Genomic DNA, 21,577 nt, shown 5'->3' with positions numbered 1-21,577 from the left:
TTCCTGAACTAACAGTCTTGGACAAAGCTAGAAAGCAACTTTACTACATGGCGATTATTTTTGGTACACTACCAAATCTATATTTCACAGTACCATAGAAACTGGAGATGGAAAGAACCCAGCATGTTATCAGATGTGTTCTCCTGCCAAAGCAAGATTGCTTGTTGCAGACAGCCAGGTTATAACATGTCAGGCAATGAAACTGTCATAATCTCTGAAAATTCTGCCAGGGTCTAACAAACCTCACCATTAGAGATAATTTTATGTGTCTTTCTCCACTCTCTCCCTGTCTTTCTTAACACTTAACTTTTTGTCTGCCACTTCAATAGATCATTCATGAAGACCCTAGCAGCCCGCTGTGGCTGTCTGGTAAGTTAGTAAGTTTGCACTCTGGTGTTACAAATTTCAGGTTTGATTTTTCAGATAATCTAAGTATAGCTTTGTTTAGGTCTGTTTGAATTAGTGGTAAGTATGTGTTTATATATGTAGATGAAATATACTATTTGCCTTACTGAAAGATTGGCTATGCTTAGTTTTGACACTACATTGAAACATTTTGAAATAGGCATATTTAATAAGCCTATCTGACGTTCCTAGCTGCTTGCCTACTTTTCGATCTGACTTCTTTTCACCACTGTATTTTCATCTGTGCTTTCCATATAGATTATGCTGTTGACTGATCCAGAAGTTGAGAGCAGCTTATTAATCAGTTCTGATGAAGGGGCCACCTATCAAAAATACCGTCTGAACTTCTACATCCACAGTCTTCTCTTCCACCCCAAGCAGGAAGATTGGATCTTAGCATACAGCCAAGATCAGAAGGTAAGAATCATTGGTAGCATTTTTCTTTGTTTGCTCAGGAAGAACCTAGGGTTTCCCCATCCCTCTACATAACTGCTGCAGAGGTGAATTCTTTGGGGTGATAACCAGGACAATCTTTGGAAATACCAAACTGGTATTTCCAAGCAAGAAACATTTAGTAAGCCTCAATGTAAAGGGCAAAATAAAGAGACATTGTCACCTACTATGTTTTTGGAGCCTAGCCCTCTAGGATTGACCTGGAAGCCTGAATTTATTCATCAGTCCTCCTGGCAATATCATGTGAAAGGCAATGTGCAGAGAAGACAGTTAGGATCGTTGACAATTGGCATAACAACCTCTAATGAGGGGGTTTGTCCACTTACTTAACAATTCTCTTGCTCCAGCCTAGCACCAACTCCAAGAACAGTACAAGACACTCCTCGTTCCTATCTGGTTGGCATATTTTCAAGTAGCCTTTGATTTTCTAAGAGAAAAGTAATGGTGAATCAATTTCCTTTGAATTCTAGTTCCTTCAGTATGGGTAATCCATCAGCTGAATAAATATGCTGTGAAATTTGCCTTGATGTTTTGCTGCCCAAGTTGAGACAACAGAATGGGACTTGATTGTAGGGGACCTCATTGTTAGAACTTTTTGAAAATCAGGTACATCAATATTCACAAGTCAGTCATCTTCCAGTGAAGGACTTTATAGAGCTCAATCTGTTTAGTTTACCAAAAAGCAGATGGAAGAGAAACTATATTGTTCTGCATAAATATCTCCATGGGGGAAGACAAAACATATCAGTAAGCGTTCTGACCTAGCAAAAGAGATTCTAACAAGAATTGATGACTAGTAGTCAGTCAATGGCAGATAAACTCAACTGTGAAGTAACTAGCCATTGCAGCAAACTGCTCTGAGAAATGGCAGATTTCACATCCTGACGTTTTGATGTTTTTGAATAAAACTGGAAAGATACCAAAACAATTTGCTGAGATCCTAATGGGGTAAAAGAGTGAAATACCTTGACACCTAGTATATAAGCCTTTCTACAAAGTAATGTAGTGGTCTGTCTTTGTTTTACATGTGATGAATCTATGAGATTCTGAATCTAACCGATAATAAAACTATTGGCTGAATAGTTTGGATTATACATTAATGTAAATATCAACATAAAAGTTTGAATTCCATGATGTTTTCTGTGTACTTCAATTAATTTTACAAACATTAAACAGCTAATTTTCCTTTAACCTAAACTAGGCTTGTTGTTACTATTACAGTAAGTCTAAGAAAATAAAGGCATAAGGAAGCTAAATAGGTAGGTAAAGTCACAAAAAGATCTTGGAATTTTTGGAAGAGAGGTTCAGTCCTGTGCTTTAAACTCAAAACCAGTATCCTTCTAGGACTGTACCATAATATCCTTCCCAACTATAAGAAATGGATCTTGCCTGGCTAATTCTTCCTGTAAAGGCATTTCCATGAATGTTTTTCACTCACCCCTCTCACAGCATTTTGTAGAGTGTACTGTGGCTATAATTTGTTCAGAGGAAGGTGCAGTTTAAATTATTTCTGGGTGTGCAGTACGTAATTAGACAAAGTCAGAATGTTTCCTTGCCCTTGTGGCTGTTGAATTCTCTGGATTGATATGAAACTCAACAGAATCAGGTCTCAGCTCTCTTTTAGGACCATTGGAACAATAGTTACTGTGTGATAGTAACAGGAAATATATTACATGAGGGTTAATGAAACTTTTGGTGGTAAATTTGTCAAGTAAAAGTAGGATAGTAGAATATGAATTTCAGCTGTTGTGGTATTCAGCCTGCTCAGGAAATAATTCTGAATTAGAGTCCATACAGCTAATGCTCATCTAATTTATGGCAGGTGTCTACCAGCAAGTATATTGTCAGTATTCCATAGGAAACTCTCACTCTTCTTCTATAGAAAACCAATCCAGATATAAGAACATAAGACCCTTTTGTGCCTTAATCTGAATTGATGGGCTTGATGTTGTAGTTGTGTGTATGGGGTGTTTTGGGTCAGAGGCTGCAGGCTGTACAGTAAAATTTCTTTGTTTTATAGCATTGATTAACAAGTTAGGTAACTTTTGGTAATTCAGTACTATAGCTGTGAGAGAAAAATCGTGTAGCACAATGTCTGTAGATCTCCACCAATTAAATCGAAAATAGAATTTTAAAAGTATTCTGTATTGGTATGAGTCACAGGCTTGGTTTCTACTTGAGAGCCTAAAGGATACGTTTTCTGAATTCAACAAACTTTGGCAAAGAACTGTTGTAGAGGGTAACCAACAGGCAGAGTATTAATCAGCTTGAACTAAATTAAATGTTACTCAAACTAAGGGTCAAGTTCGGCCTGTGGCTAAGTGTAAATGACTCCCATTGGTTTCATGCTTGTATATCCAAAGGCAGAATTTTCTCAGAATAATTAAGAGGTCCTGCCTGTATTTAGATAATTACAATGGGAGCTGCGGTGTAGCTTGGAACAAACAACACTGCTGTTGCGATTTTACGATCTCATGCTAAGGCTGTGTTTAAGGAAAAAGACCCCGTTACTCCTTGGATTCAGGCACTGTGTGCACACTGACGAAAAGTTACCCAAGGAAGCAAGGGAAATGTATCTTCATGGTAAGGAATTTACATTTTGATATCACAGACTTTGATGCCACTGAAGAGGCATTTTCAGTCATGAAGTTAGGATTGTTGCAGTTAGGATTGTCTCAGTCATTTAATTTTGCTGTTGACAGTCAGGTGGGAATCAACTAGAAAACATGTTTACATCCCTCTAGGAAGCCACAGCACTGTTGCCATCCATTTGCATCTTGTCATTGCAGCGAGTGGGACCACGACAATCAGGTGGTGAAAAGAGCAAGAGCTGGAGAGACAGGTATCACATTGGGTCTGGACTGCTTTTGTTCTCTGAAGTTGTCCGTCCAATTCAGGACTGATGAGGGCAAAGCTAACAGTTATTGCATGCCTCTCCTTGCTCAGCTGTAATGAACAGGAAATGGGTCACATAGCATCGTCCCCCAATCTCTTCACAGCCCACTGAGTCTATCACTATGATAAGTACCACAGATCTTTTTTTGTTTGGTTGAATAGGGATTTACTCAGTGGTAGGGAAATGTGTGTTAACTGAAGTCATTTTATGTCCCAGTTTCTTGGGTGTTGTGTGTGGGTGAATGTGGTTAATTACTGTGGTTCAGCTGATGAGCAATAACTCATTAAGCTTCAGTGACTGGGTTGCTTTTGTTCACATATCTCTCCCCTGTGTCCCTGCCTTGGGCAGCAGACTTGAATTACCACTGCTGACAGAACAGTCCCGTACTCAGTCATGACTTTTTCTTGCCAGTCTTGACAAAAAAAAGAGCAGCAAACCATCTGCCGCTTGCACTAATTGCTTCGTGATTGCTTTCATTGTTCTGGCTGGAAGTATAATTGTTACATGGCTGATTCTGACCACTTAAGTGCAGAACTACTGCATGCTTCTTCCTTTTCTGTGTAACAGAAGGTACAAATCGGGAGAAAACTTCAGACACAGTAAAGCCTTGCTGGTGAGGCAAAAGCTTGTTGGAGGTCTTGTATGTGTGAGCTCTCGTGGGTTTAATCAGCTTGCTTTTAGGATGAGGAGCCGTATTTTATGGGAGTATTGCTTATGTATTATTATGTAATCTTCAAAAGTGATTTGCTGTGTAATCAGAGGGTGGGATATAAGAGCCTCTACTTCATGTGGAGACATCTTCTGCTATTCAGATGGGTCAGACACACAGAGGAATGGTTAGTAATCAGCCGTGAATAACAGCTCTTTGGAGAGATGAAATACAGGTGAAATTGGGAAACACAAGTCAGATGGGCAAAATGCAGGGTTGTAATTGCCCAGCTCGAGAATAAATGTGCAAAGGCAGTCAAGCAGTAAAAGGCAGGAACAGAGGCTGAGAAAGCAGGTTTAAAATGGAGTTATTGTTGTTGCTTCTCCTTTCTCATTTTAAATGAAGAGCAAGGTGCCCCATACTAGAGGAGCTCTGTCAACATAGTACTAGTAAATGAAGAGGTTTACATTTAACCTTTTTTTTTTCCCCTTACCTTTTTCATTTTGGCCTTTCCCAAATACCTGATTCCATTTGTCTACCTTTATTGACCACATGTCACACTGGAGATCAATGAGTTAGGGACTGATACTTGGTTGTGTAGTTGAAGTGCTGAAGTTTAGCAAATCAGGGTTCTGTTGCTTGTGGGACAATCTATCTACTGTCATGAAACCATATAATCTTCTTCATTTTCCTACAGTAAAGGAGGTCCACTCCTCATGCATTCAAGTAGAAGAGAAAGGTGTTCTTATATCAGGGATGACAGAGTATCCACTTAGAATAGATAAGGATGCATATGGCCACAGGATATTTCTATGAGAGAACAGGCCAGCTCTCAAGAATACCTTCAGCCCCATCTATCTGTGTGTTTGGTCTAATGCTTGTGTCTAATGGTAAACTATCTGCCATAGAAATTGCCAATATTCACTCTTCAAGATGTGATGGACTGTTTTGGATGCACTTCATAATTCTAAAACCTTTCATTTTACTGCATTAGGACCTAACTTTGAGGGTGGCTCTGCTTGGAAAAGGGTCGGACCAGAGACCTCCAGATACTCCTTTCGATGTAAATTAGTCTGTTTCTGTTTACACCCTCTCAATTTGAGTGGTAACAGTCACTACATACATAGACCAGAGAAGGGGGAATAATATCCAGATTTATTTTATCGGAAATTGCATCATAGGTTGTTTGGTTTTTTTTTTAAACCCTGCTGTCAACATCAAGTGACATAATTTTGGGGTGTTTAGTTTCCCACACTGATGAGAACATTTAGATCACTATTCACCTGGGCTGATGTTTAACTGAGGGAGGCTAATTCTGTCTAAAATTGATGGAGAGGGAAAAAGCTTCTTTAGAGTGGTAAGTTAACCGCTTTGAATCATTCTCTAGAAAAGCCTATCTCCTTTGACAGGCTACAGACACAACCAAGGAGTTAGTCTGCATAAAGCTAACATTATCCTACTTGAATAACTCCCCCTTTCCCTACGGCATTACTCCTGCAACGGTCTACATAATTTGTGTTAATATCTAGGGCACCACTAATCAACCAAGCCAGTTTTCCAGCAGACTTGATTATCCTTGGTGCGTATTGTTGAAGATGAAAAGTAATAAGGAATTTCCACATTAGAAGTTGTCCCAGCCTTTGCAATGTTGCACTTTCCTAACGATCCTAGATAGCCTTTCTGGGTTACCAGCACTTGTTCGGGGAATGGAAAGCACCTTCCACACAAAGGCCTTGTGAATGTTAACCCCTATTTTTAAGACTTTCCATTTGATTATGTTTCCAAGTAAGTGATCAGTCATGCACAGAAACATCCCCATTTGTAGCTAGGGCTGTGCACACCATTTGTGTGAAGACTTTAAGCACAGACACCTGTCAGGCAACCTGATAACACATCTTGCACATACCTCTTGGCAAATACGCCTTGCTATTGCTAGGCAAACTACTAAGCTTTTGGTGTCAACAAGCATACCGAAAATAAATAAGGAAGGGACATCAAAACTATTCATCTGGCTATTTTATCGGGAGTTTTCCTCCTTTCTTCTCATACAGTCAATTCCTCAGCATTGTCTCAGTAAGAAGTATAGTGGTGTCAGATTGTATCTTTTATTTTTTTTTAATTGGCCATAAGCCAGTGTACAAAGTATGTCATAAAATATGGTTTCCTAGAGTACCCATTGGTCTTTTACATACCTCACAAAGCATAATGTGCTGGGGTAACAATTTAAAATGAAGAATGGAATTATAAGTGGGAGGAATCTCTAATATTCTTTCCTCCTCTAACGAATAATAATTATTAAAAAAAAAAATAATTAAACATCAACTAGCAGAGCCCAGCAACAGCCTGGCAGTCCAGAGAAAAAGGTAAAATTCTGGGCCAGGAGTGTGATCAGTGAGACAGAAGGAAAGACTTGAGCAGTAATCACTGTGCTCTTTACCACTGACTCACTCATCTTCAGGCAAATCAATACATCCTTGCTTATCCATCTGTATAAACATCAGCCCTCTGTACCAACAAACATTTTCTTTTGCTGCTTTGGGATCTTTGGATGCATACTTACAGTTACGGGTAGATGTGTTGTTTATCTGCAGGAATTTCTGTGCTCTATATAACTCCAGTTTCTCTGCTTCCATGAAAAAAATTACATTTTGCCTTTCCATTGGAGTTGGATAGTTCACTGGATTAGGAATAAAGAAATGTAATCCATATCAATAGGTCTGCCACTGATCTCTGTGGTGTTGAGCAACTCCCTTCACTTTTCCGTAGTTGACTCACTTCTCCCTTCCTCTGTCTGTCATTTGTTTTGACTGTACTCTCCAAAGTGTCTTTTGTGTCTACACTAAATTCACTTGAAGCCATAGGTTTTCATGATAAACATGTAATGATAATGTAAATGCTAATAATAATTTATTTTTAATTTTAAAGGTATGCATCTGTGCATGACAATTCTGACACTTTAAATTCTGGTGTGATAAGCCTTTTCTGTTGTGTGTTATATCAGAATGGGAAAATTTTCTAAACAAAAATACATGTATTTAATGCAGGTATCTAAGCAGTTACGAACCTGCCTAGTAAATTCACAATACAACAGAAAGCAAGTGCAGGATACCCTGTTACCTGTTACAGAGAGAGGATTTTTTTAACAGAGAAGTGAATTAACCTTGAGGATAACATACTAAGAGGAGTGGTAAATTCATCATCCCTTGGACTTGAGATTGGATGTCTTTCCCAATGATACAATCTACTTCCATCATCAGTTGTTGGCCTGAATAATTCTCTCTACTACTTGAGTTAGTGGTAAAGATTGTGCAGCATCTGTTAGGAGGAGAACAGACTGACGATACTAGTGGTTGCTTCTGGCTTTAAAACATATATACCAGGCAGATTTCTTTAAATATCTGCTGGTAAAAACTTGCCACTTTTTCAGTGTATGAGTTGAATGCAATGGAGATGTCATGCTAATACAGTTGCTTACAAACTGCCACAAAACCAGAACACCAGCTGATGTGGCTTATACGCGAGCATGTGTGAGGAGTTATTGAGGGATAGGTTAAGAAGAAAGCTGAGAGTCATCTCCAGGATGCTTTGGTCTGATGAACACACACAAAAGAAATGGCTGTGTTACAACCATATTGCAGAACAAGTCTACATGAAAGTAGTGTGCAGTTCATTAGCAAAAGCAGCCACAGAGCTGCAGACCTCACTGGTGTTTGAATGGGATGTGAAGCAGGTATCTGAAAGCTTTATCACTCTGATGTGTTTCCATCAGCATTCAATAAACACCAATTATTGGATAACCTTATTGATGGCTTCTGGGTGGCATGATTAATGCATTGCTGCAACTTAAAATGTTCAAAGTCTGTGCAGTGTCCTATGAACTTAATTGCTTCAAGGTTATTTAAACATCTTAATACTGGAACTTACAATTACATTAGAGATCAGGGAATTAAATGAGTATCAGGCCTGTAGCCCGTTTTTGTAGCCTGGGTCATGAGTCTTACACTCTGTTCTAGGAAGCAAGTACCATGCACGAGTTCACATTCTTTGTTTATACAAAACATACTGTTCTATTAAATTCAATGTAGGAAGAGAAAAGCCTGCCCCATTGCTCTTCTAAATGAAGAATAATGTGATTCAGGGAATAGCAGCATACCTCCCAGCCTTTGACTGCTCTGAAGAAGAAATGCCCTGTGCAGTAATTTCTTTAATGTACTTTATTTGATACCCAAGTAAGCTTCTCTGGATGCATGTTGACAACACGTGTGTGTCCAAGTCCCTGCTCTTTCTTTTTCATGGTTTGAGATGTCTGTAGCACCGCTGTGGAAACTTCTTTCCTACTGTGATGATTTTTTCATCCAGCAGGTAGATCCAATGAAGTAAGGGTCTGAAAGATCATAAAGGACTACTGTATATTACCTATGTAAACATGTTCAATCTTAAGTCCTTACCTGGTGCATCAGCTGCATCCTATTCTGCAGACTCCAAAGAAATGCAAGAGAGACTTAAACTGTAGTACATCACCAAACTGAAGAAATCCATGTGTGTATCCTGTTGCTCTTTGCTTTCCTGAAGGTTTTATATCTAAATACGGTCTTTCACAGTGGAATATCACTTTAATAATGCCCTTGTGGACAATGAGAATGACTGAAACCTTGTAGAAGACTAGAATTTCTTCAAATGCACCTGTGGTGGTAGTAAGTACAATTTATCAGCAATGAACTTATTCAGTATAAATGAACGAGGATAGTAAGAAGGACTTGCTTGCATTTATTTCAAATTATCTTGTTGCATCTTCAGTAAGAGTTGTCTTTATCCAATTTGACTCTGTTATCTTTATAGAAAGCTAAACTGTGATTTTGGAATGTTTTATTCTTTGATGAACTTGAGATAAGCTTAAAAAAACTACACTGCAGATGAGGAAAAACTGATCTCTAAAAATCTGTGTGGTTCATCAGTACAATATCTGTGGTTTAGGTGCACTGGTGTTTTGGAGATTTTTTTTCTGTGAGTAAATTCAGTCTGAAGGGGTGATGGTGAAACACTATGAAGAGGGTTGGTTTTAATGGCCTCATAGAAGCACCAGGAAGTGTAAGAGGCAAGAAGTCAGCATATGCGAAGAAACTGTCATGAGGATTGACCAGTAGGAATCTTCTCAGGGAATTAGAGATTAATTTGAATCAAACCCAGTGCTTTCGAAGATGTTCTGAGCTAGTTTTCCAGTTGCATATGTTTTTTTAGGTCAATACTGTAGCGTAGGTTGAATTGCTTTGGTCAGATCTGTGTCCAGAAAGAATAAATGATGCTTTCATGCAAACTATAAGTGAGAGAAAGAGAGCTTTTTCTTTTGTGAATTTAAGAATAGCAAAGTTGGTAAATCCAATCAACAGGTAGACTCCGTACCATATTCCATGATAACTTGTTTAGGGGGAATTCCTTAAGTAAAAGAAAAATAATGGGAACTACCAGCTTGCTCAGCGTACTTGCCTCATGTCACTTCCAGCATGTAATTTGAATCACCTTTTCTTTAGTCAGATTCTGAATTGGTATGTGCATTATGTTTTTTTGCATGAGATGAGATTAGCACATAAAATTGAATATCCTCGTCAGCATAGGAAGCACATGGAACTACCGCATGATTCAAGATCAGTATGGGAAGAAGCATCAGAATGAAATATTTAATCAGAATATCCAATTAGTTTAAATTCTGAATGATGAAACATCGTGGGCACTCTGGGTCACTTGTATCTGCAGCAGTTTGTATAGGTGTTAAAATAAAGCTGAAGTTATGAGGGACTCTGCAGATGACAGAAATCTTTGGTTGGGAAAATAAATCTTTGAGAACAGAAGGGATGATGGAAGGTGTAGCATAATGACCTTTCAAATGGCATTGTATCACAATTGGTGGGTCATTCAGATTTTCAGTAGTCATTAAGTGTAAATGTATTGGGTTTGCACAGCAAGGTTTTGGTAGCAGGAGGGCTACAGGGGTAGCTCCTGTGAGAAGCTGCTAGAAGCTTCCCCTGTGTCTGACAGAAGCAATGTCAGCTGGCTCCAAGATAGACCCGCTGCTGGCCAAGTCTGAGCTTGTTAGCAACGGTGGCAGTGCCTCTGGGATAATGTATTTAAGGGGGAAAAAACCCCTGCAGAACAGAGATTGCAGCTGGAGAAGAGAGGAGTGAGACTGTGAGAGGCACAACTCTGCAGACGTGGGGGGCAGTGCAGAAGGAGGGTGGGGGGACTCCAGGCACCGGAGCAGGGATTCCCCAGCAGCACGTGGCGAAGCCCACGGTGAGACACGCTGTGCCCATGGTGGAGCAGATCCCCCCCACAGCCCATGGAGGCCCACGGCGGAGCAGATCCCCCCCTCAGCCCGTGGAGGCCCACGGTGGAGCAGATCCCCCCCACAGCCCATGGAGGCCCACGGTGGAGCAGACCCCCCCTCAGCCCGTGGAGGCCCACGGTGGCGCAGATCCCCCCCTCAGCCCGTGGAAGCCCACGGCGGAAGCGATCCCCACCCCGCAGCCCGGGCAGGGCCCACCCCCGGAGCACAGGGTGCCCGCAGGGGGCTGTGACCCGCGGGCAGCCCGCAGCGAGCAGCTCCTGGCCGGGCCTGTGGCCCCGCGGGGGGGCCGGGCTGGGGCAGGGTCGCTGGCCGAGGACCCACGCTGGGGCAGTTCACAAAGAACTGCAGCCTGTGGGAAGGACTTATGTTGGTCAAGTTCGTAGAGGGCTGTCTCCGGTGGGAGGGACCCCACGCTGGAGCAGACAGCAGAGGCAGCGTGTGAGGGACTGCCCCAGCCCCGTTCCCTGCACGTTGCAGGGAGGACAGAGAGAAATCAGGACTGAAGTTAAGCACGGGAAGAAGGGAGGGCTGGAGGAAAGGTGTTTTAAGTTTTGGGTTTATTTCTCATTATCCTGCTGTGATTTGATTGGTAATAAGTTAAACTAATTTACCCAAGTGGGGTCTGTTTTGCCCAGTTGGTAACAGCTGAGTGATCTCCCTGCCCTTATCTCCACCCACGAGCCTTTTGTTATATTTTCTCTCCCCTGTCCAGCCGAGGAGGAGGAATGGTAGAGTGGCTTTGATGGGCACCTGGCATCCAGCCAGGGTTAACCCAGGACAGTAACCTTACATTCAAAGACAGATGTTAAATGAGGAATGTTTTCCTGTCATCTTTTGATGATATATAGATTGCTGTGAATGTAACTTTTTGGTATGGTGACTTTGATGAATATGCAGGTAGCAAAATTACCCGCTGGCTCTGGGGAGCACAGAGCTTGTTGGACCTGGGGAGGAATGGTGACTTCTCTCTGTAAGACAAGTTTGCATTTACTAGCAATATGTGGTTGATACCATGCTTTCTTTTAGTCATCAGGTTCAACAGCCAAATAAACAATTCAACTTGTAAGAGCCATTTTTTCATCTGGGAAAATCTCAGGGGAAATCCAGTGTTTGTAAGGGAAACAAGTGGTGCACAGTACAGTTTTATTAAAGTGTATGTCCAGGTGCAATACCTTATAAAACTGTTGACAGCTCATTTTGTTTGTCCTAAAGATGTGTTTATGTCAGAATATCTCAACTTTGTAATTCAGTCAAACTCAGGTAGACAACAGGGTCCTAGAAATCATAATTTCATACCATCGGTGATTACATTGGAATGAATCAAATTTATCTGATGTCTAGAGAACATTAGATCCTCAAAGTTCATATTTTAGCTACTTGTTTTGGAGTGTTTAAAATTCACATAGACTAATAAAAAAAAAAAGAAAAAAAACCCAACCCAAAACCCAAACAAAAAAAAACCAAAACACCCAAACCAAAGCCAAATAACACTGCTGGTAGATTCGAGAAAGATGAATCCTCAGTATCGTTGTTTTAGCTCCATAAAAATGAGTGGAAGTCTGATGTTTTATAGCACTTGTGACTTCCACACAGTCCCATTGGAAGAGGTGTTTTAAGGATGAGTCTGTATATTTACATGTTAGTTTATCTATAGTTTTTCAGTTTGTAAGATGGTGAGAAGATTGTGTTCTTTACAGTATTTGTTTATTAGAGGTATTGCTTACTAAGACATGTCCATTGGAAGAACTATTGAAGGAGCTGATTACCTTCTGAATCCTCTTTTGCTAGTCAATTTACATAAGCTATATATAGGACATATACATATAAGTTTTATGTATATTTAGCATACAAGTTAATACCGACTCTGTTGATATTAATACTGGTGTTCAAATGTAGTAGTAGTTCAGAGACTTATAAAACATAAGCCACTGATGAACAATGAGAAGAATGGAATGAATGGTATCTAAATATTTTCTAAGTCCTGTGAATTATTGAAAACTGTTTTTAAAGCCAGTGTAATGTAGAAATCTTACGGCAGAACCATTGTTTCATCTTATCCAATGTTTCCAACAGTGGCCACCTTGTTCCAGAAGAAAGTACAAAATTCCTGGATATCTGTGCTGCTTTGTGGGTGACAACCAAAAGTATTAGACGTAATATAGGAAAATCGTCTAATTTCCACCATCCTGAATAATGGAAACTTTTACTGATATGTCTATTATGGGGAAAACTTGGCCATATGCTTCTCTGCACTTATAATTTCCATGTATTTATAATAGTTACTAAGACCCCCAGCAATCTTTATCTTGTGTAAACACATGCTACAGCAGATGATTTCTGCTCCAAAGAGCTTAGAAATCTGAGTGAAGGGTGTGTAGGAGGTACGACACATGGGCAAATGAGGGAAGAATAAAATAGATCTAATCACATGATGGAAGGGGCCAGAGCTCTCTTACAGGTCTGAACTAGCACACAGGTAGATTATGAAAAAATACAGGGCAGAAGGGCAAAGAAGGATGCATGACGGAATGTCCAGAGCTGTCCAAAAGATAGAGGGTTTTATAAAGCTAAGGTCTTGAGAGCTTTCTGCTTTGGAGAGATTTTCCAGAGCTGAAGGAAAGTGTAGAGTTTTTCCTCTTCCTCTAGTACATGCTTTCCCTTCTAGAAGTGATATTGCAGTTAGATCAGTTGAGCCAAATTAAATTCCTGTTACTCTTAGTGGAACATTTTGGAAAAACAGTATTTTTTCTCCCTACATTTTCTGGAATGTAGTTATTATTTATAGTGCAAACTGTCAAACTAAAGTAAATAAACCAATCAGTTTTGACTGATTCCTGTTAAATATTTTACTTTTACTAAGAATTTATGCATACAGCTGCTTCTTCATCAAATGCTTTGTTTTTTTCAACTACAAACATTTCTAAAATATTTTTTCTTCTGCATTTTCACTGGATTATAGGAAAGTTATCGTTAGTTTACAAACTTTTTTTTGTTTTTAAAAATATCTGTATATTAAAGAATGTTTTGACCATCTCAAATTGAAAATGTTATCCATGAATGCAGACCAAAATGCGAAGAAATTACTTAAGTATAAAATCAGTGCTGGAAAATTCAGGAAATTAGAAGGGAAAGAGGTGATTACATGGCAATTGTATCTTGCTGTTATCCAGATATTCCAAAATATTTTAAGATTAAGCTTACGCTATCACTATGAAATATGCAAACAGCTCTCATACTTCTCACACAGGTTGGGAAACAAGAGGGAGGGAGAGTAGCATACAGATAAGTGTTTGGTGTAGATAAGGAAAGAAGTTCAGTTTTCAGATGTCAGCTTTCCCTACTCCAGAAGACAGTAGTGTCATGTTGAGAGAAGGCTCTTTCTGTAGCTGGGGGATTGTCTTGCAGTTCAGATGGTTTATTTGAATCCCTGCTCAACCTCAGAAGCTATTTGTAACCTTGGGACAGCCTTTCCTTTTCCCTTGCATTTCTGTTTTCCAATATAAAAGAGGTAGGGGGCAGGTTTCTACTTCACAGAATATTAGGATTTTAAAAAGAGAAACAAAGCAAACCCAGACTGTTAATGATTGTTAAGTACTCAAGTATTACGCAGAAAAATAAATATACAAGAGAAAAGGAAGAAAGAAGAGAATTATTCCCTGATGAGCAAGGGTCAAATCTGAGAGATCAATACAAGATTTGTACTTCATAACTGTTTTGTCTCAGTAAAAACAGAAATGTCAGATCACTACTTGGTCCTCAGATGAAAACATACATTGAAATTGTAATAGGTTCCTTTTCTATTTGTGGTTGAAAAAGAAGTGTAGCGAAGAATATTATCTAACTTCAGTCTAATAATGAAAATTGTCATCAGACAACAGTGCTTGCCAAAGAAAATAAAATGTCATCTCTGAAGGGAATGCATGCGTAAGTCTGTCACAAGGAGTCCCAGGAGAGAGAGAGAGGGCTTTTATAACAACAAAAAAATATGATGCTGGGTTTGAAAAATATCCATACAAGCACTATAATTGCTAAATGGGGGAAAATAATCCCAGCTGTATCTTAACTGATACTTGACAAAAACCTACCCTCCAAATATTTCTTTTTTCTGGTCCAACTAAATAAACTCAGTCCAGAATGAATGATACTTTGAATAAAATACCTGAAAACATCCTCACTGCAAAGGATTTTTTTTTTTTCTTTTTGTGGGTGGTGATACATAAGATGGGGAATTGCCCCTTTGCTAAAGATAGATTAGTGCTGCTTGTGCTGCTGTGAGTAAAGGCTGAGATTGGTGCTGAGATAATAGCAAACGAGCAAAAACCTTCTAAAGCCTGGTTATTAAAGTGTCTCATCAAAGACAATGACAGCTTTGGGCATAGGTTCCCAGGGAGTTGATATTTCCTTTTGAGCGCTGTTGCCTTTTCTCATGCACTGTCTCCAGCTCACTGGGCACTGGCCTCTAATTTGAGAGCCTAGTCCTGACAGTAGAATTACTATATCAGTTTCCTCCCTGTGAAACAAGCTTAGGAAGTCTTGCATTTCTCCACTTTTTGCCTGAATCATGTCTCATTCAGGGCACACACTAATAGAAAGCAGGGCTCCCCGGGTGCTGTGCAGCATCACAGCTTCTGTTCTGCTGGGGGACTTGTCGGATGCACCAGGTGAACAGCCCCTCTGAAGAGTTCTGCTGAAATAGCTGGAGGGAAGCAGTGCCACTGGGGCCATTCAACCGCCTGGTGCTGCAGTGGGACAGCAGGCATGGAGGAGGATGCTACACAAGCACAGAAAAAGGTTTTGCAGGCTGTAATTAATGCATTCTGGATACTGTTACTATCACCAGCAAATTCAGAAAGGAGGTAACCTGCTGAAAGATGTGCTTAGGGAAACAAGAGAAGGAGTAGGATGAGAGATACTAAAGGGGAAAAACAAGATTTACTGTGATGGTTTCAGCCATCTGAACATCAGTGTCCATGGAAAGCTTGTATCCTATATATCCCTTGTCTGGAAACACAGAGGTGTTTGCTGAGTTGTTTGGATTGCTCCCTTAAGACGTATTACCTGGCATGGAAGAAACTACTTTGCCGTGAGGGGTAAAACATTGACATTAGAGAGAGAGATTGACAGTATTATTGTTATGTTTTTAATTTTGCTGCAATTAGGAAAGCAGGTCTAGAAATGGATTTTGAATGTGAAGGGGGGAAAATACTCTCTGTAATGGTAAGGTTCTTTATTAGGTGACCTCAGAGGACTCTGCAAAAGTAATTGTTAAATGTTCCTAAAGGTTTTCTTTAATTTAAAAAGTGGACATTTTCCTTAGTTATAATTAGGAGCTCCTGAAGTTTCAAATAAGAATGTGTCTAGAATCTTCTACATAAGGAAAAAGCACAAACTCACTACTGAAGTTTTAAAAGTGGATGCAATTCTATCCACAAAGCTAAACTGGTTTTCCTTTTCTTACCCTTGTTATCTTTTATCCCCTCCCCCTTCTTCCACCTCTCTTCTTTGACAGTGTTCAAGAGAAGGGGAGATGAGAAAAAGAGGTGAATTTTTAGTTTTCATATTTTAAAGTAGATTTCAATATATGCTAGTCTACTGTTTACCAAAAAGCTGTTGTAATTAGTTTCTCTGTGTCCTTCCAAGGTTTTACAGTAGGGAAGCTGAGAGATATAGGGGTTTGTGCTGGGAATGTAATGCAGAATAAGAAGTAGATCTCAAGGTTTCTTACATCTCAGTCTCATAATTCTTAAAATACATTCATATCATCTTTCTCATAACCCAAAGCTTTAAAATCAGCTTCTTTCTTTCTCAGTCATTCTCACAGACATCTATCTTCCTCTTCCCTGCCAATCCACTGCCACAACTTGTTCAAAACAAAAAAAAATTGTCAAGGTTTCCACATAAAGATTCAGATTGTTCATATTTTATACAAGATCCTGAAAGTGGTGTTGTGAAAAGGCAGTACACAGTTCAAAAAGGGGATCCAACAACTTCCCTTCCAGAAAAGGGGACTTACCAAGCCTACCAAGGAAGGGAAGGAGGGCAAATAAGATGAATCTGCAAGTAAAGTATATGGCTGACTGCTGCTGAGTGCTTCCATATGAGAAATCTGAAGTTAAATAAAGCAAAAGAAAGAATCGAAGTGAGCCTTCCCTCTACTGTCCTTCTGAGAATTATCTGATGGCAGCCTTTATGGAGAGCAGCTGTTTGTAAGTGCTCTCTAACAGTAACATTTGTATATCATTCTACAAAGACATGTCAAAGTATTTATAATACCTGTAACATGCCTTTTTGCTGACCTTTTTCAGTCTGGTCTGGTATTTTTCATGGAAAGATTTTCTGAAGTGATTGATGTGTTTGAATATTGTTTGTGTAACCAGAATAAGAGAAGGTGTCACGTTGTTTGCAGGAGAAGGACAGGAGCAAAGAGAGAATTGAGGGTTTCTGTGGTACAAGTAACTTGTGCTCTTTAAACTCATTCAGTCCTGCAAGAGAAGTTTAGACATATTAGAGCACTTTTTTGGTGCCAGACGGAACAAGCTCTCTAGGGATAGCTACAGTAAGTGGAAAGAGAATGACCTCCTAACATAATATCAAAGAAGGCAACTGTTTATTTCTGTTGTCAGAGCTAGGGTAGGATATCAGACTGCTGTACGTCTGGTGTCCACCACAAGTTTGAAAAAGGAAAAGGCAGCATTCCCACACTGCACAATTTTATTTTCTGGGAGTGCCATGAAGACCTAGATGGTGAGTTTTCAGTCATGGCAGGTTGCTGGCTCTGCCCGTACGGTGGTCCCTCAGTTAATACCAGTCGTGTCTCACACCACACAGCTCAGTATTGCCTCTGCTGCTTCTCAGCTGCCTCAGGTGTGTCCCTTTGAGACTGGAGTATGTAAAAATCCAAGTCACTATCTGAGAAGTGATGCAGGCTTCTTCAGATTAATTTCTCTATTGTCTTTGTGTTTTACTGTGATTCATGACTGTTTGTTTTTATCCTCAGTTATTCAGTTCAGTGGAGTTTGGCAGAAGATGGCTGCTTCTTCATGAGGGAGTTGCACCAAACAGGTTCTACTGGTAAGAGCAAAAAACCCTTCCTCATTTCCTATACATAGCTGCTCCATACATACAGAAATGTTGAAATGGGGGCTTGAAGGCAAAGTGGCTGAATACAATCCATGCTGCTGATTTGTTGAGATTAATTTAGAACTAGTATGAACAGGGCATTATTCCTCCTGTTACGTGTTTATACAGCACTTGAAAATGGGGTCTTTGATCTAATGATGATGCACAACTGAAATATACTGAATAATAGTCTGAAGAAAGCATTAATTTGGGAGGGGAGACTTCTATAATTTCCTGTGAACATTTTGAGTTCAACTGCAACTCTGCACAGCAGAAGCATGTTTGCTTTTGCACCAAATATAGAGAAGATATCATTCTGGTACTGCTACCAGGGAGGGCCAAAGGCTTGAAGACTTGCAGTCTTTGAGGATACTAGCATTTCTGCCACTAGTAACAGTGGACATCCTCCAGTGGCTGGTGTTAATGCTTTTAGCTGCTGTTAGTTCTGTTTCACACACAGTTCTTCATTAGGAGCTTAAAATACTCTGCAATATTGCTTCTAAGTAACAGTGCAAAATTTCGAGTTAGATTTCAAGATATATGTATCAGCCATGTGTGAGTTCCTCTCACTGACTCTTTGAATGTCAGTCAGTTACAGCAATGGCAAAGCATTTGTATGTTTTATGCCAAAGTTACCTTAAAGAATTATTCATAGCTCTTTGTCACTGATGCAAGCTTAACTGTTTGCTGCATTAACTTGCACTATACAAATTCACTTAGTGCTGTAGCCTACATGGTTATGATAGAATCTGAGCATCTCACGTTTTTTAATATATGGGGTGTTTGTAATGGAGGATTTGACTTCAGATTCAGACACTTCTAGCAGCCACAGCCTCTGAAAAGTAGCCCCTGGATGTATGTCCAAACTTCATTCTGCAGTTCACTACTAGCAATTTCCTTTGGTTTTGGAGCCTCATCTCCTTCAGTTTTAATCAGCACAAATTTACCCCATGGTTCTGGTGTACTGATTCTCTTCTAGTGATTCTGATTCCAGGCAGATCTCTTTGCATTTGCTTTCCATAGTAATGATTTGCATAACCACTGTAATGCTCTGTAACTACACTTGTAGTGTAATACTTAACTGAAACACCTCCACGCTGTCACGTGATGGCAATTAGTGTAACTTTGACTTATGTGGAAAAGAAAGCCAAGGCACAAAGGAGACACAGGACTTTTCCTGCAAATAGGGTTGTCATAGTCTAAGTCAAAGATAAATTCACTTTTATATTTTGCCTTACTCCTCTTTTTGCTTACACTGGTGTAAATTTTTGAGACTTCTCATCAGCTCTTTATGGAAGCAGTAGTCTACCTGTGAGCAGAAGTTGGCTCATGTCCTGTGAATCTGGCCTTTAAAAGAGAAGCTTTTGATAAAATAGTAATCTTGAAGTCAGGAGGAGCTCAACCAGATGATTAAAATGAGACTCCCATGGTAGCTTCTAAAATATGAGTTTGTGCCAATAGCACAGGTTTTGAGCATATCAAGATTCAGGAGAGGTTCAGTCAAATATTTTCTTTTAATTTATGAAAGAAGTAAGAGCTCTAGGTCAAATTTACTTCCAAAATTGAATTCATATTTGGTCTGCAAGGGATATATCAGAGATTTTGTTTGCTGCTCCTGCTTTTTAATCCTTTCTCAGAACCCATGTTAGCTGAAGCTTTTGCAAAATAAATTCAATTTTTAGCTTAAACTTGTTTTTGTGTGAGTGTCTGTTTAGACAGGCATGTGTATGCCACTCCTATTTCTTTCCTACAGGACTCCTAACAGGGTTTCAAAGTGTCAGATGAAAAAACACAGCCCCATACATGACTTGATTTTTCTGGGCTAATGAAAGAAGAAGGTCCTAGAAATCTGGGGACCCAGTCTTTGAGACATCCAACAAACTTGTACTCGCTGAAGCACGTCAGAGAGCTGGAAAGAATGTCACTGTTCCTGGATCCCTGTGTCTTGTACTGCACTCCAAACTTTTTGAAGTTTCTCATCATTACTTACAGTAGTGGTTTATTGTGAGTTGAGCTGATGGATGCCCGCAATAAGAATAATGATGAAAATGATAATTTTTCCCTTTCCATGGAGCTCAAACTTTGAAGGCCTCTTAGAACCTAACAAATAAGAGAACTCAGGCTTGGAGCTTCAAAGGCAAAGAATAAGTTGAAAAGATGAAAAGATGTTCCAACCACCTATCTAATTCCCTATGGCCATAAACAAAACATGAAACTGCAAGCTTGTATTTTCACCTTGAACAAAATGTCTCTTGCATAACACACCTTGGTGTGAGCTAGACCATACTTCTGCTATCAAAGGCAAGCATAATACAACTTGTGGAGACATTGCATCTCATTCTGGCTTATTTGTTATGATCACCATCACCTTGGAAAAAAAGTAGTTAGCTGCAATTATATGGACACTGCCTGTCCTTAAAGCCATCCATGGTAGAAAACAGAGCTTTGCATGTGCAATTGAGAACATGTACACCACAAAGAGCAACACTGAGCTTTTCTATGCATTTACATTTCTGTGCAGACAAGTACCTGAAGACAAAATAGACACTGAAGTGCTGAATCAGAAGGGCAGACCTCTGCATGCAGAGTGTGGCCGCTGCTGACTCCCCATGCAAGAAAAGCAAAAGGGAACTGGGACATAAGAGGGTGCAGATGTACAGTTGAAAATCAAATTTCTACAGCTACATCTCTATAGCCAGTGCTGATATACAAGTTGGGTGGAGCCTTGTTCGATGCCCTATGATATGTTTATGCTTTGTTTTAATTAATTATTAGACATTTGGGCTTGGAAAAATACAGAGTCAATCAACCTGAAGAGTTGGAAGACTGACTTCCACTCATTCATAAAGGCAGAAATGAATAGTGAAGGAAAATGTCTTCAAGTCACAGCTGTCAAGGAAAGCAGACTGTGGGGTAATCTCTCCTGTTCCTGGTGCTTTCTCTAAATCAGATGATTCTGAAGGGATCGAGCAGGGCACAGCTGTATTGTGCAGAGAATAAGGGCTATAATATCTGTGGAGAATGAGAGCTATATTCCAATATCTAAGGAAGGCTGAGAAGTTGCTTTGTTACAGACTGCTTTCAGGACTATCCAAGCTGGGACTTTTCTAAGATCAGGAACACACGAAGCAAAGCCTTTGGCATCAGGCCTTCTTGAGGCTGCATTTACTTAACACTGCTTCTTCTGATGGGGAGGGAATATCTGGATTTGAATGGTTGATGAAAGCAAAGATGTGTTTTCCTGATTGCTCACTGATAATTTAATTGCCATTTTACTCTGTCATGTGGTCTTCTAAATAGTTTGTGGGTCACTCTAAGGCTTGTGAATAAACACCGTTGAGCTTGCTAGTTTTAGTCTTGGGAAGGCTCTGCCTGCAAATGCTGTCAGAGAAACCGTAGCATCTGTTTCAGCTGCATTTCTTATATCTGTTTTGAAGATAATTTTCTTTTTTATTTGCTTATGTTTGACTGCTCTGTGAATCCCCTCCTACTACCACCCTGGAGAAATTTAAACCCCTGAAGAACAACATTAAAGCAGTCTGCTGATGCCTACTGCATAACTCTGAGAAAACATTCTGTGTAGAGACAACTCAGCTCCTTGTAGCTCCTACACATTTTGTGTTCTTGTATCCTCTGTTTCATTAAGAGGAGTCATTAACGTGAAAATAGAATCTTTGTTCAAAGCTCCTCTGTTCCCCCTTTTCATTCTTCC

General features: G+C 39.8%; 1 protein-coding gene across 4 annotated transcripts in view; it reads left to right on the top strand.

Moving 5' to 3' along the window:
• Positions 1-21,577, top strand: part of SORCS1 (sortilin related VPS10 domain containing receptor 1) — a 304,516-nt gene that overhangs the window by 182,118 nt on the left and 100,821 nt on the right. For all 4 annotated transcript variants that reach the window (XM_037400891.1, XM_037400890.1, XM_037400889.1 and 1 more), the window contains exons 4-5: positions 664-822; positions 17,744-17,817. In XM_037400891.1, coding sequence (XP_037256788.1) covers positions 664-822; positions 17,744-17,817 — 233 coding nt within the window. The remainder of the gene's footprint in view (positions 1-663; positions 823-17,743; positions 17,818-21,577) is intronic.

The sequence above is a fragment of the Falco rusticolus genome, chromosome 9 (assembly GCF_015220075.1).
Source record: "Falco rusticolus isolate bFalRus1 chromosome 9, bFalRus1.pri, whole genome shotgun sequence".
Classification (NCBI taxonomy): Eukaryota; Metazoa; Chordata; class Aves; order Falconiformes; family Falconidae; genus Falco; species Falco rusticolus.
This window is presented reverse-complemented; position numbering and strand designations above follow the sequence as displayed.